The 13433-nt window shown below is 39.2% G+C and overlaps 1 protein-coding gene across 2 annotated transcripts in view; it reads right to left on the minus strand.

The window, feature by feature from the left end:
• Window positions 1–8506: 8506 nt before the first annotated feature.
• LOC138955837 (uncharacterized) overlaps window positions 8507–13433 on the minus strand; it is a 34799-nt gene continuing 29872 nt past the window's right edge. The window contains exons 5-6 of one of the 2 annotated variants that reach the window (XM_070327354.1): window positions 9371–9469; window positions 8507–9016 (exon numbers count right to left, since the gene is read on the minus strand). In XM_070327354.1, the coding sequence (XP_070183455.1) occupies window positions 8969–9016; window positions 9371–9469 (147 nt within the window). In that variant the 3' untranslated portion in view covers window positions 8507–8968. The remainder of the gene's footprint in view (window positions 9017–9370; window positions 9470–13433) is intronic. The other variant, XR_011452391.1, reaches the window with a different exon arrangement.

Below are 13433 nucleotides of genomic sequence, written 5' to 3' on the forward strand. Positions count from 1 at the left end.
AGACAGACAAAGTTACGATCGCATAGGCTACACTTCGTGAGCCAAAAATTATTATCAAAATTAAATTTTCGAAATCAATTTAAAAACACTTTCATCTTATTCCTTGTCGGTTCCTGATTCCAAAAACATATAGATATGATATGTTTGGATTAAAAACACGCTCAGAAAGTTAAAACGAAGAGAGGTACAGAAAAGCGTGCTATCCTTCTCAGCGCAACTACTACCCCGCTCTTCTTGTCAATTTCACTGCCTTTTCTGTGAGCGGTGGACTGACGATGCTACGAGTATACGGTCTTGCTGCGTTGCATTGCGTTCAGTTTCATTCTGTGAGTTCGACAGCTACTTGACTAAATGTTGTATTTTTGCCTTACGCGACTTGTTTATTTTTGGTATGTGTCCAAGTGTTGTTATGGCCTTATCCCATGTACAAGCCTGACCAGATCTGAGATGGTGAGGCGAGCTGTTTACAGGAGGAGTGGGCCTCTGACTGCAATCATTAGATTCTATAATTTTTTTTATGGCTTATTCATGGATTCTCAAGATGTTTGTTTGGAAAGCAGGTTAGAGTGATTGTTTTGATTGCAGAATCTGCAGGAAATTCAAATCAGACATCTCCATTGTAGCTACTTGTTCTTCTTCATTAGCATATAAATGCAAACACTTGCTTGAGACCGTTTAAACAAAGTTATCAAGGGACTGGGTGGCCGAGTGGTAACGCACTTGCGCTCGGAAGCGAGAGGTTGCGTGTTCGACCCTGGGTCAGGCCGCTATTTTCTCCCCCCTTTCCTAACCTAGGTGGTGGGTTCAAGTGCTAGTCTTTCGGATGAGACGAAAAACCGAGGTCCCTTCGTGTACACTACATTGGGGGGTGCACGTTAAAGATCCCACGATTGACAAAAGGGTCTTTCCTGGCAAAATTGTATATGCATAGCTAAAAATGTCCACCAAATACACGTGTGACTTGGAATAATAGGCCGTGAAAAAGTAGGATATGCGCCGATATGGCCGCGATCTGCTGGCCGATGTGAATGCGTGATGTATTGTGTAAAAAATTCCATCTCACATGGCATAAATAAATCCCTGCGCCTTGAATATGTGCGCGATATAAATTGCATAAAAAAAAAATTAAAAACATTTTAAAAAAAATCCCTGCGCTTAGAACTGTACCCACGGAATACGCGCGATATAAGCCTCATATTGATTGATTGATTGATCTATAATTTGCATGAAGGAACTTTTTCTCCAGTGTAATTCACCACAGATCTATCTTGGCTTTTGCATTTAATAAGAGCAACCTGGCGAGTTGCTTTGTGCAAAGATGCGTTTTTGTTTTCGTTTTCATAGCAAATGGCTGTGTATAGTTTTAAACTGTATGCAGCAAAACTAGTCTACACAGAAAAAAGGCAAAGCTGTTGCATTTTATTGTGTCTCTATCCCATATTAAAGCATGAGCAGATCAATTGTTATTTACAAACCCTTTTGTTCGGGAATGAAGATACTTTTTTTCTCTTCCTATTTTTTATGTATTTATTTTATTTTTGTTTGTTTTATGCTCTTCTTGGTTGTCCCGACGCTTGTTCCTTCTCCCAGTATGCTCCCATGCCGTCGCCCCGTCCCTGCACTGCAACATCCACCCCTGAACTTCGTTCCGCCGCCAGACTTTGTCGAATCAATGAGCCCCCAGTGTTGGTCAGACACCTGGGCACCCTCACAAATTGTACAAACACTCCAGGGAAAGATGTCAGGCCGCTGCAGTAGGCTACCCTCGGAAGATGACACTGCACTGCTGCTGAGTCACTTCGACGGTGTTCAGTATTGGGCTGTTCCTGGCAAGGGACACAGGCACCGCTACCTACTAAGCCCTCTACTTACGACACTGACTGTCCTGTCGTTGCTTTTAAAATAGTGAACAGCTCGCTTTCGCTCACAGTTCAATATCTAAAAAAACCAACTCTTGTAAATCTGGTACGACACAGCAAGTCATGTAGTATTCTCTATAATTATATGCATGTTTCGATGTATAAGCAAGTTGTGGCTTTTCTTCTGTCTTTGCGGTCTTAAAGTGTGCTGTCCTTAAGTTTTGATTGTATCATTTTGCTTACTTTGCCTTTTGTGAATAAATATGTTTGCTGTTGTTGAAGTAGTGGACTGGATGCGTTTCTTGTTGCATGTAAAACAGGTATGTGTAATCTTTTGCGTTACCATGTCATACATACCGGTACATATATTAAAATGTGTATAACTTGGGTAACGAGGTGAGAATGAGAGAGCGAGAGAGAGAGAGCGAGAGAGAGAGAGAGAGAGAGAGAGAGAGAGAAAAAAAGAGAGAGATTGAGAAAGAGAGAGAGAGAGGAAGAGAGAGACAAAAAGGAGAGAGGAAGAGTGTGTGATAGATACATAAGATAGAGAGAGAGGGGAAGAGAGAGAGAAAGAGAGAGAGAGAGAAAAAGAGAGAGACAGCGACAAAGAGAGACAAAGACAGAGAGAGAGAGAGACAGACAGACAGACAGAGAGAGAGACGAAGACAGAAAGACAGACAATCGTGCTTCCTCTCGCTTGCACGTTCACTACATTGTACGAACAGATGTGATACATATGGCACATATTTTATTTCCACTAAATAGTTATATAGTTAATACAATAAATTTAACAATGCAAAGGTTCACCAAGATAACAAAACCAAAACAACAAAATACAAATATTTTCCATCAGTCGATGTTTTACTAACATAAAGCGGAAGAGCTCAGAATGTTGCTTTGTGACTGCTGTACCACTTTCACCTGCACTCATTTTGACTGGGGATCATTTTTGAAAAAATAAATAAAACAAATAGTTATAACCCGAAGAGCGGTTGACTGATACTATTTCTAGTTAAAAAACCCGGGTATATTCCCGGGAAAAAAGCAAAAGAATTATACTGGAAGAAAAAAAACCACTCACACACAACGTTTACAAATATCTTGAAGACAAGTAAAAGCTCATCACTGCAATCTATTGGTGAAACATAAACCAGTAAACCTGACTTCAAGCACACATATATCACAAAAGAAGACTATTATAGACGAGTTAGGGAATTTGTCAACAAATAAAATCAAACACACTGAAAGCATAATCAATCAATCAATCAATATGAAGCTTGTATAGCGCGTATTCCGTGGGTACAGTTCTAAGCGCTTGTCGAAGAGTTGTCAACACAGGACTAACAAATAAAATAACATCTCCAGACGGACACGAACCCTATCACACACTAGCAAACCCTGGTAAACATACAACAAACAACTGTTTAACAACAATGTACACATCAATAGCTAGGTCCAAACAAAATAATATTAAGCACAAAGAAAACACCTCTCACAGAGCACAGCACAATAATGTCTTTTGGGGCACAACACATCACGTCGAACATGAAAGTCGCAGCCAGCTATGGTAAGAACTGAGTCTTCAACCTACTCTTGAACGCGTCAAGAGAGGGGCTTTGGCGAAGCTCAAGCGGCATGGAGTTCCAGACGGAGGGGCCCGCGGATGGAAATGCACGCTGACCAGCAGATGCGAGTTTCGAGCGAGGGATGTGGAGGCGGAGAGGGTCAGCAGCAGAACGAAGGGGACGGTCGGAGGGCTGGGTGTACAGGTCCAGGGAGGATTGAAGGTACTCGGGAGCAGAGTCGTTGAGACACTTGTAGACCAGAGTGGACAGTTTGTAGGAGATTCGGGTGTTGACAGGGAGCCAGTGCAAGGAGCGAAGTAGGGGGGTGATGTGGTCTCGCTTCGTCTTCCTCAACGTCAGCCTGGCAGCAGCGTTCTGGACTCGTTGTAGGCCATGAATGGATGAGGCGGGGAGGACAGCCAGAAGGGAGTTGCAGTAGTCCAGACGACTGAAGATGAGGGAGACAACCAGCTTGACACAGGCGTCGTGGGTGAGGTAGCGACGGATGCAGGCGATGCGTCGCAGGTGGAAAAAGCAGGTCTTGATGATGAAGGAGATGTGTGTCTGCATGGAGAGAGTGGAGTCGAGAAAGACGCCAAGGCTCTTGACAGCGGGGGAGAAAGGAACAGTCGCGTCATCCAGCTGGAGGTCGGTCACAGTGAGGGAAGCAATCTTCTGTCATGTTCCAACGAGAAGGGCCTCCGTCTTCTCACTGTTCAGCTTTAACTTGTGGGAGGATGGAGTGTTTTCTAAGTTTTTCTCCTGGAAAATTGGTAAACTAGTTTAAAACTAGTCAAATTTGTTTCAATTATTGGGACCCCGCATAATTTTGCACCACTAACCTACGACACCATTAACTCTTTTGTCAATGAAATATACAACCTACAGCTGCATTTTGAGCCAGCTAGAATTCGGAAAAGCTTGGTTTCGCAATGAAAAGTCAGACAGTTTTTATTCTGTTGATTATTTGTTCCACGGATTCAGCCAAAAGAATTATTCAATACAATACAATACAATAATCTTTATTCATCTCTAAAAGAGAAATTACAGGCTTGACTGTGGGTCTGTAAAATCAATCAATCAATCAATCAGTCAACCATGCATGTAGCAACATTCACATCGCACACCCACATCATATCGCCACACGCAAACACTGTACCCACACACTTACTAAAATAAGCCTAAAAATAAAAGCAATGCATTTGCCTGTTTAAAAATTATATCACATTATCACCTTATCACATTTTAACCACATTATCTTATCACATTTGTATCCTATAAATCAATATAACTAACAACCGAGAAAAACAACTGATAAAAGGATGTAAAGATTCCACTCAAGCACAATGTAAACTCTGATGTATGCTTGATTTCTGTCAGAATCCTTTATTTTCCGAGCAATGCAAACAAAGTGCAAGTCCACATTTGACAGCACGAGTTCAAAACATGTTTTCTAATATTTAGCAAACACTTTACCAGTTATACTAAATAGACTGGAACAGAAAACTTGCCTCATTAGTTTCTTACTGATTGAGATTACAGTAGTTTCTTCTCCGCAAATCTGTTCAAAAAAACAAAAATGCGTATGAGAATTACAAAAAGTGAAAACACTATGTCTTTCTTTCTTTATTTGGTGTTTAACGTCGTTTTCAACCGTTCAAGGTTATATCGCGACGGAAACCCTATGTACTGTTATCTACACACCTTTATGCCATAAATTGGACCAATGTCTGCTTACCAGTCAGATAAACTCTACTTCAAAACTGTCAATCCTAATAATATGCATTTAGAGCAGCTTAAGTTCTTCAGTTTATTCATCATTACACCAGCTGTTAATGTGTGTACGTAAGAGAATCAACACTTTCAAAGACTTCCAAGAGTTCATCTATTTTCAGGGAAAAATTCGCTTTTTACAGAATAGTCTGGTTATCTACTATCTAAATGTTGTGTAATAATTGTGTGTACCTTAGTTACAATGCAACGAAAACAACAAAAGCAACAGGCACAGTAGCAGCAACAACAAACACATTTACACACACACACACACACGCACGCACGCACGTACGCACGCACGCACGCACGCACGCACGCACACACACACACACACGCGCGTGCGCATGAGCACAAACAGCAATATCAACATTACGTGTTGGATCTTCAAACAGAACATGATTTCATTTTTCACGTATATACATTTGGCTTTCAAAGTTTTCCGAATTTTTGTTTACCTCAAAAATCGAAATCAGAGAAACAAGAAAAAAAAATTACATTAACAAAAAAATTGTAACGACAGTCTGTCAAAACTTGACTAAATTTAAAAATGATTACATCGTATTACTTAATTTCTCCTGAATTCAAACATCTATATAATAATTAGTAACTGATGCATGAATTGGCGTCTCGCAGAATTACACAAATAAAAAAATGCAATGACATTAAAAACCGAAATGTACAAACAAGTAGCTAGGGCACGTAAGCTATTGTACAACGTGCACTTGATTCGTGTCCCTTGTAAGTATGTTTGCGACCCGAAATGTGAGATATCTCTCCGGGATTCCAATGAGTTAAATATTTGCTGAGTCAAGGAAAATATCACAGATGAAATCCTTACAATAGGACCTTGACATACTAACAATACGACCATAGACAGAGACATGAAAAAATGTATAAGCAGCCAGATGTCACAATTAAACTGATTGAGAATTGTTGTATTGAGTCATTATTGCAGGGTAACTGTTTAGAATCTCCTTGGGCTACAATTGTTATCTGTAAATGTAATTTACGAAGTAAAATGCCATTTAATGACTATATTATGATGCACAATATACAAATACATGCATAAAACTTGACTTTGAATCACACACACACACACACACACACACACACACACACACACACACACACACACACACACACACACACACACACACATACCCGCACACACTGAGACACGCCAACAAATACACACACACATACACACACACAGTACTCCTGCGCAAATAAACACAAAACCCACAACATATTTACTCATCACTTGACACCATAAAGGCAAAAGATATTACTTAACAAGCCCCCAAGGCGAAATTACTACATTTTGTCAAGCTGTCGAACTCACATAATGACACTAAACGCACTGTATTTTTTCACCGCAACAATGAAATCGCTCACTTTTCAAGTGCAAAACGAAGTGAAATTGACAACCTAGAATAGCGCGGTAGTGTATTGCGCTTAGCAGGAAAGCGCGCTTTTCTATATTTAGTTTTCGTTTTCTGAGCTTTTTTTTTAATACAGCATAAAGATTTCATCACATCTATATGTTTTGGGAATCCGGAAATGATAAAAAATAAGATGAAATCATTTTTGGATTGATTTCTGAAATTGTAATCGTAGCACTAATTAATCTTTTTTCGTTAACTGTGATCACAGTTTGTTGTCTGCCGGTGAGAAATGAATCAAAAAGTTTGACAGTTTCGATTTCGACGCCATACAATGCAAACTTTCTCAGTAACAACGTGTGGTCAATAACGTCAAAGAGTTTGGCAAAATCAACAGAAATGGCACCACATAATTCATTGTCATTAATTTTCTCCAGCCATTTATAACAACAAGAGAAACTAAGGCAGTATGGCAGGAATGGTTAGCTCTAAAACCCGATTGTTTAGGGTGAAGTAAATTGTTTTGGTTAAAATGCGTTAGAATATGTTTGTTAATGTGTTTTTCAAGTGGTTTTGATAAAACAGACAATACTGAAATTGGCCTTTAGCTTGATGGGTCTTTTTTGTCACCTGATTTAAACAGAGGAATGACTTTAGCCTGTTTCAGGACGACTGGAAAATAATTTTTGTCTAAACAAAGATTATAAAGGTAAGTGAGTGTTTCAGAAATTACAGGGGCTGACAATTTAAGAATCCTACCATCGAGACCGTCGATTCCCCGGACGCCTGTTTGCTTAAGGTGTGTAAGTGCGTAAAAAAACTTCAGGTACTGTAAGTAGAGGAATATTCGCTAGACTTGAAACTTGTTTTGACTGACAATATTCTTCTAAAACTTTCAAATTGTTCGATTTGGACTTATCATTTGTAATCACTTTTTCAGCTATTTTAGAAAAAAAAATGAGTGTTTAAATCATCAGGGGATATGTCCTTTACACAACTTGAATGACTGGCAATCTTTTTTATTTGTAAGTTCATTTATTGCTTTCCATATATTCTTTGAATTTTGCTTTGATGACGCTAGGTCATGAAAGTACTTGATTTTTTTGGTTCGTTTAAGTGAGTTTACTTTATTTCTTTGTTCTCTATTCTCCGCTTCCTTGCCAACTGATTTTAAGAAATCACGATGGCCAATGGCATCTTGTAATTCAGTATCAAACCTTTAGGTTTTACTGCCTGACTCTCTTTATTCTCCACGGGGCATGTTTATCGTATATTTCTGTGAAGGCATTCATCCAGTGTGTAATTGCATCATCAGGATCCGTATAATTATAAACATCAGAGAGAGAAACATTACTTAAGTCTACAAGAAAGGCGTTATTGTTAAATTTAGAAAAGGAGCGGTACTTTACTGTCTTGTGACCAACTTTGGGGATTTTTACACCCTTTCTTGACCACGTGAGACAAACAGGAAAATGATCACTACAGCCGCTGGTTGGAACACAAACTTCTGCAACGTTACGGGGGTTAGAAACATAGATATGATCTATCAAAGTGCTGGTAGATGCAGTAACCCTAGTAGGGGTGTTCACAACTTGTTTGAGATCATAAAGGTTGAACATATCTAACCATGGTTTATTTTGTTTTAATAAATCAATATTAAAATCTCCTAAGAGAATGGTTTTTTTTTATTCTAACAAAGCAGCATCTAACATATGTGAACATTTTTCCGTCCAGTTTACACGTTCTGCTGGATTTATATAACAGAAACCAATAAGCATTGGAGGTGCCCTTTGTAATTTGACCTCGATCCAGACGGATTCCACAAACTGTTCTAAATGTGTTAAAACGTGTGTAAGTCAATGATTCACTTATATACACAAGCAATCCAGTTTCTTTACATTGTTGGCGGTTTCTGCGTACAACACTGTAACCTGGGACACAAACCTCAGAATCCAAAATCGTGTCAGATAGTCTTGATTTTGTAAACCCCATAACATGAAAAAGTGTTCCTGAGTTTAAAAGCATGGTGGAAACCTCGTGTAATTTATTAATTGCATGGTTGATATTAAGGTGTCCTATACGAAGACCCTCTTTTGTGGGCCATGAGTTAGAAGAATTACTCATGATCAATCTTAAAACAGTGCTTTCACGTTTTAAGAAGAAAAATCAAAATCACCTTAAAACACCAAACGAAATCATAACCGATAAGGGGAAAATGGTAAATTATACTATACACAGATACACACAGAGATGCAACCAGTGGAGTTTAACACTTGGTGTCAAGCTCAAACGAAAGACAACAACAAAAGAGAAAAAAAAGCTACACTACTTTACACAAAGACAAAATAAGAAGACTTAAGAGTAACAATAATTAACCAGTAAGTATGAGTTAGCACCTCTCTGAACTGCAGGAGGGGGTCTGGATCAGCTGTTCCACCTGTACGAAAGGAATTGTGACAAGTGTTTTTATTTTCCACAAATAAAGCTCCCTTACATATCCATAAATACAATTGCAGTTTCACCGAGTAGAATTCGTTGCACTAAAGTAACAAGGTTTGGATGAGTTTGCATAGGCTGCCAGATGCAATTCTGCTAAAATAATTAAGGAGCAAGAAAACAGTGAACTGAAACTTGTTTTGTTTACTTGTACAGAAAAGGAGGAGAACAAACATCGTCATCGGCAGCAACAAAAAAACAAACACGAACTGCGTTGTCAGATATGGGTCCAACATACACACACACACACAAGAGAGTGAAAGGGAGAAAGAGAGAGAGAAACAGATAGCACTACCATCCTTTTTGCCGCTTCAACTTGTTGCGTAGAAGATCCTTCTATCGTTATCCTTGCCCCATGTCTTTTTTGACCAGGAAGGTAAATAGCTGCACCTGTCTTAACATGAAACAACAAAATCAGGAAGGTACTGTTTCTTTGCATTCATACAAAGGGGTCGGCCCGCTATTGCGCGGGCTGCTATTGCGCGGGGCCGCTATTGCGCGAATCTGTCAATAGCGGACCCGCGCAATAGCGGCCCAGCCCCCATACAAAAACATACAACATAATAGAATTTGACGTGCCGTCATTTTATTCTTTCCATACCACCCTGAAGTAGGCAGTTACATGCCGAAATATTGTTTTAAACTCAGGTGTGTTTTCTTTTTTTTCAAAATAATAGAATGTGTGAAAGTGCGCGAAAGGAGGTATCGTAACGTCACTTCATATTTATTTTATCAAAGGTGTGATGATAACGTGTATTTTATATCCCATGACCTTCCTCTGTTATTCCAGTGAGCACATCTAGCGCGATATTGTCTAGTAGGCAATACATTTCACCTTTGCCCTATCTCCTAATGAAAAAATGTGCGTCAAATGTTTTTCTTTTACACTGTGGTCTCTGTTCTAAAAACGTTGTCGTCATTTTAGACTCAAAGATCTATTGCGGAGCAAACCACTGTAAAGTGGCAGCTATAATCCCATTTCTCGCAACAGCTAAAAAAAAATCTTCTGGGATATCATTACAATTTTGACAAAAGAGTGAAAAGAAGAAACAAGGACCAGCGGCAACATGTGAGCAGATTGTGCATTTTTGCCGTTCAGTGAAGGGACGATTGGAGCTTCCACACTCCGTGTCAAGCACCAGGGCCATATTCGGCGTAGACCAAAAACAAAGCAGAGTACCTGTCTTCTGATGACGATTTTGTCCTAATGAATACTCTGTACGTTGTGAAGACATTTAAAAGCAAAAGTAAGCTTTGGTGGGTCATGGGATAGACACGTTTATCCTCCGATTAATCCACCAGGTGAATGAGTAAAATGACGTCACTACCGGCAGAGCCTCGAGTGGCGTAAACATATTTATTGATCCAGTCTCGACGATATACCACGCGATACCATGTATGAACGGAGGTGCACTTTATACATATCATGGAATGCACCTATACTCATATCCTCAAATTTCAAAATAAATAATTCAAGAAAATTGAAAACAATTAAGTGCCCCAACCCAAAGAATGTACCTTAACAAGTCCAGTCTCTCATATTCTGTCGCCCTATAATTACGTTGAACTCCATTCGTGATATCGTTCAATTGAAAATCAGTTAACTCTAATCTTTTCGTGCCTGAAGAAGACCCAAGAGGTTGAAACGTCGCCGTTATTTGTTCCATGTTCGTCATTTTAACGTGAGTACAGTGCGTGTTGGTCTTTTTATCATTTAAGAAACAATCCATGCTGTTTCTCTTGCAAAACTTAGAAGCACTACTACTTTTGTGCAGCTGATGATCTTCCATTAATGCTTATGAATTACAAAAGCATCTTGAAATGTTGTATTGATTGCTGGACATGCTAATTATGTAATGTATAATGTGTTTTCTGTTCTTCTTGTGATCAAGTTACCCCCTCAAAGGGCCATATGGAAACAAAACCACATGTTTGCATTGCTTATTCTGTAACCCTCGAATAATAATGTTGAGTTCAGCTCTCTCTCTCTCTCTCTCTCTCTCTCTCTCTCTCTCTCTCTCTCTCTCTCTCTCTCTCTCTCTCTCTCTCTCTCTCTCTCTCTCTCTATCTCCGCTCCCACTCCCCTAAACACACACGCACACATACATACACACACAAACACACACACACACACACACACACACACACACACACACGCACACATACACACACACACACACACACACACACACGCCATCGACTTTTGCTATCATATCGTTAGTGTAAATAACACGTCAAGTACACGCACCTTTTTATGAATGTAAACTTCTAAACATGCAGGTGCCTTTGTCATTTATTTTTCATCAATTTTTGTAGCATACAAGGACGTTTATAAGGGTGACACTGTATTACTCCATCAACTGTTTTAGATAAGTGACATAAAGAATATAGTAGACAATTCAGCATTACGATTGTACTGCTGTTGATCTTTACAGCCACTTAGCTTAAAGTTGAAGGACAAATCCAGGTCGAAGGTGTGTTAAGTTTTGCACATTGGCAGTTTTAAATCTTCTTTCCGAATCACTTATGAACGCACCGAACTTGGCTGCGTTTCTGAGAGAAAAAAATATTCAAACTTGATACATACTGTGAAAGTATCAGACACTGCTGGTCTGATGCGATTATCTTCATCACATTCAAGCAATCATATCATATTTGTTGCAAGGGACCTCAAACGCAACTTTCGGGTCCCTTTTCTTCTAATCTGAAATTGCACAGAGTTGCAATTATTTTTGTATGAGTGAAGACTGAAGTACGTTAGCGTTTGAATTCCTTTGTAAAAGTGTTCACATTTATCTTTGCGCATTTTACCATTGCAGAGTTTGTACAGAGTCCGAGCTTGTTTTAATAAGAACAAACCAATTTAGGGGAGAGTTACTGATATCGTACCACTTAAGGACAAACAGCTCTATAACGCAACCATTTTATACTAGGCACTTCAAATTGTCCATACACACTCATCCCCTGTGCCTTCAACGTTCCGTATATTGTTTTCAATGAAAAAAACGCAAACTTGGTTTCAGTACGGATTTAAAAAAATCATCCAAATGGTACGAATTACAAGACCAGTTCTGTAATGCGTACCTGTCAGTCACTTATAACGTACTAGGGGTACGATATTAGTGACCTTGTGGTACAATATCAATAACTCTTGAAGCAGCGCTGAAGCCCATTCCGTTTGCAATGGCTGCCAGACATTTTTTCATGTCCTCTGATGTCCAGTTCGAGGGGGGAAGCATTTTTCTGAAACAACTTCAGGCTTCAGACTTCTTAATAAGTACTCCTAAATGGATCATTTGGCAATTAATAGGAGGTTGTGTCATCCTGCATATCGTACCAGAAGTCATTGTTATCGTACCACCGGTACTATATCAAGACTCTGGCTGGTACGATATGCGTGACTTCGGTAGGCTGGACAATAAGTAGATCTAGCCTTCTACATGTAAAGCAAAGGCCAATGTTTTGATCCAAATGCAGCCTACACTCAACAAGGTATTAATGTATAGTCAAGTTAATTTGCTCAGTGGTGTAGTCTTTGCATAGTCACACAAATTTGTCACAACGAAAATAACATCAAAATGCGAAAAAAGTGAATTTTTCGTTCTTGCTGGTGGTTTTCTCGCTAGCTGCCATGTTGACACCGGAAGAATGCTTCTTTCCTACGGGGTTCTCCCCACACTTCAGCAGGGGCTTCAGGCATTCGTCATTTCGCGGGAATGGGGGTGGTACGATATGGATAACAGGTACGCAATCAGTAACTCTCCCCTACATAAGATATTCTGTAATTTAGTTTTGAATGTCAGTAATGTCTTGATCTAGAATTTAAACTGGCTGGAAAACTACGTGTAATCGGGCATTAGCAGACATTCTTTGCAACTCATAATTTGGCTACGAGGAATCACGTAGTGTTCTGTGTTACCTTGCCTCTAACCTAAGATTGTCATTTGATGCTGCTCTTCGCAAAATAACATTCGGTCATTTTGGGATGATAATACAACGTCACAAAATAAAAAGCCTGATGACACTCAAGGCCTTTTCTGTGTTTCACTTTCACGAGAAGTGTAATCAAAATCAACTAGAACACATGTTTTTCTTATTGAAAGCAACATGGAAATATATACGTTTAACATAGTAAGGCCAAAAAAAAATAGGTGTGGTTACGGTAACATAGCAAAAAAAATAGGGTAGGTAGGTAGGCAATCACTTTTTTTTGTTTTTACTTTTTTTTCAAATGTGTACAAATTAAACCTACTTGACAGGGAAATAAGTGTGCGACTCGGGCGCTTTAGCTTTCATTGCGTTTTTTGCACTCGGTTTTTTTTTAGTTTTTTTTTTTTAGACAAATGTAATAAAAAGTT

Source organism: Littorina saxatilis, unplaced genomic scaffold (genome assembly GCF_037325665.1).
Source record: "Littorina saxatilis isolate snail1 unplaced genomic scaffold, US_GU_Lsax_2.0 scaffold_487, whole genome shotgun sequence".
Lineage (NCBI taxonomy): Eukaryota > Metazoa > Mollusca > Gastropoda > Littorinimorpha > Littorinidae > Littorina > Littorina saxatilis.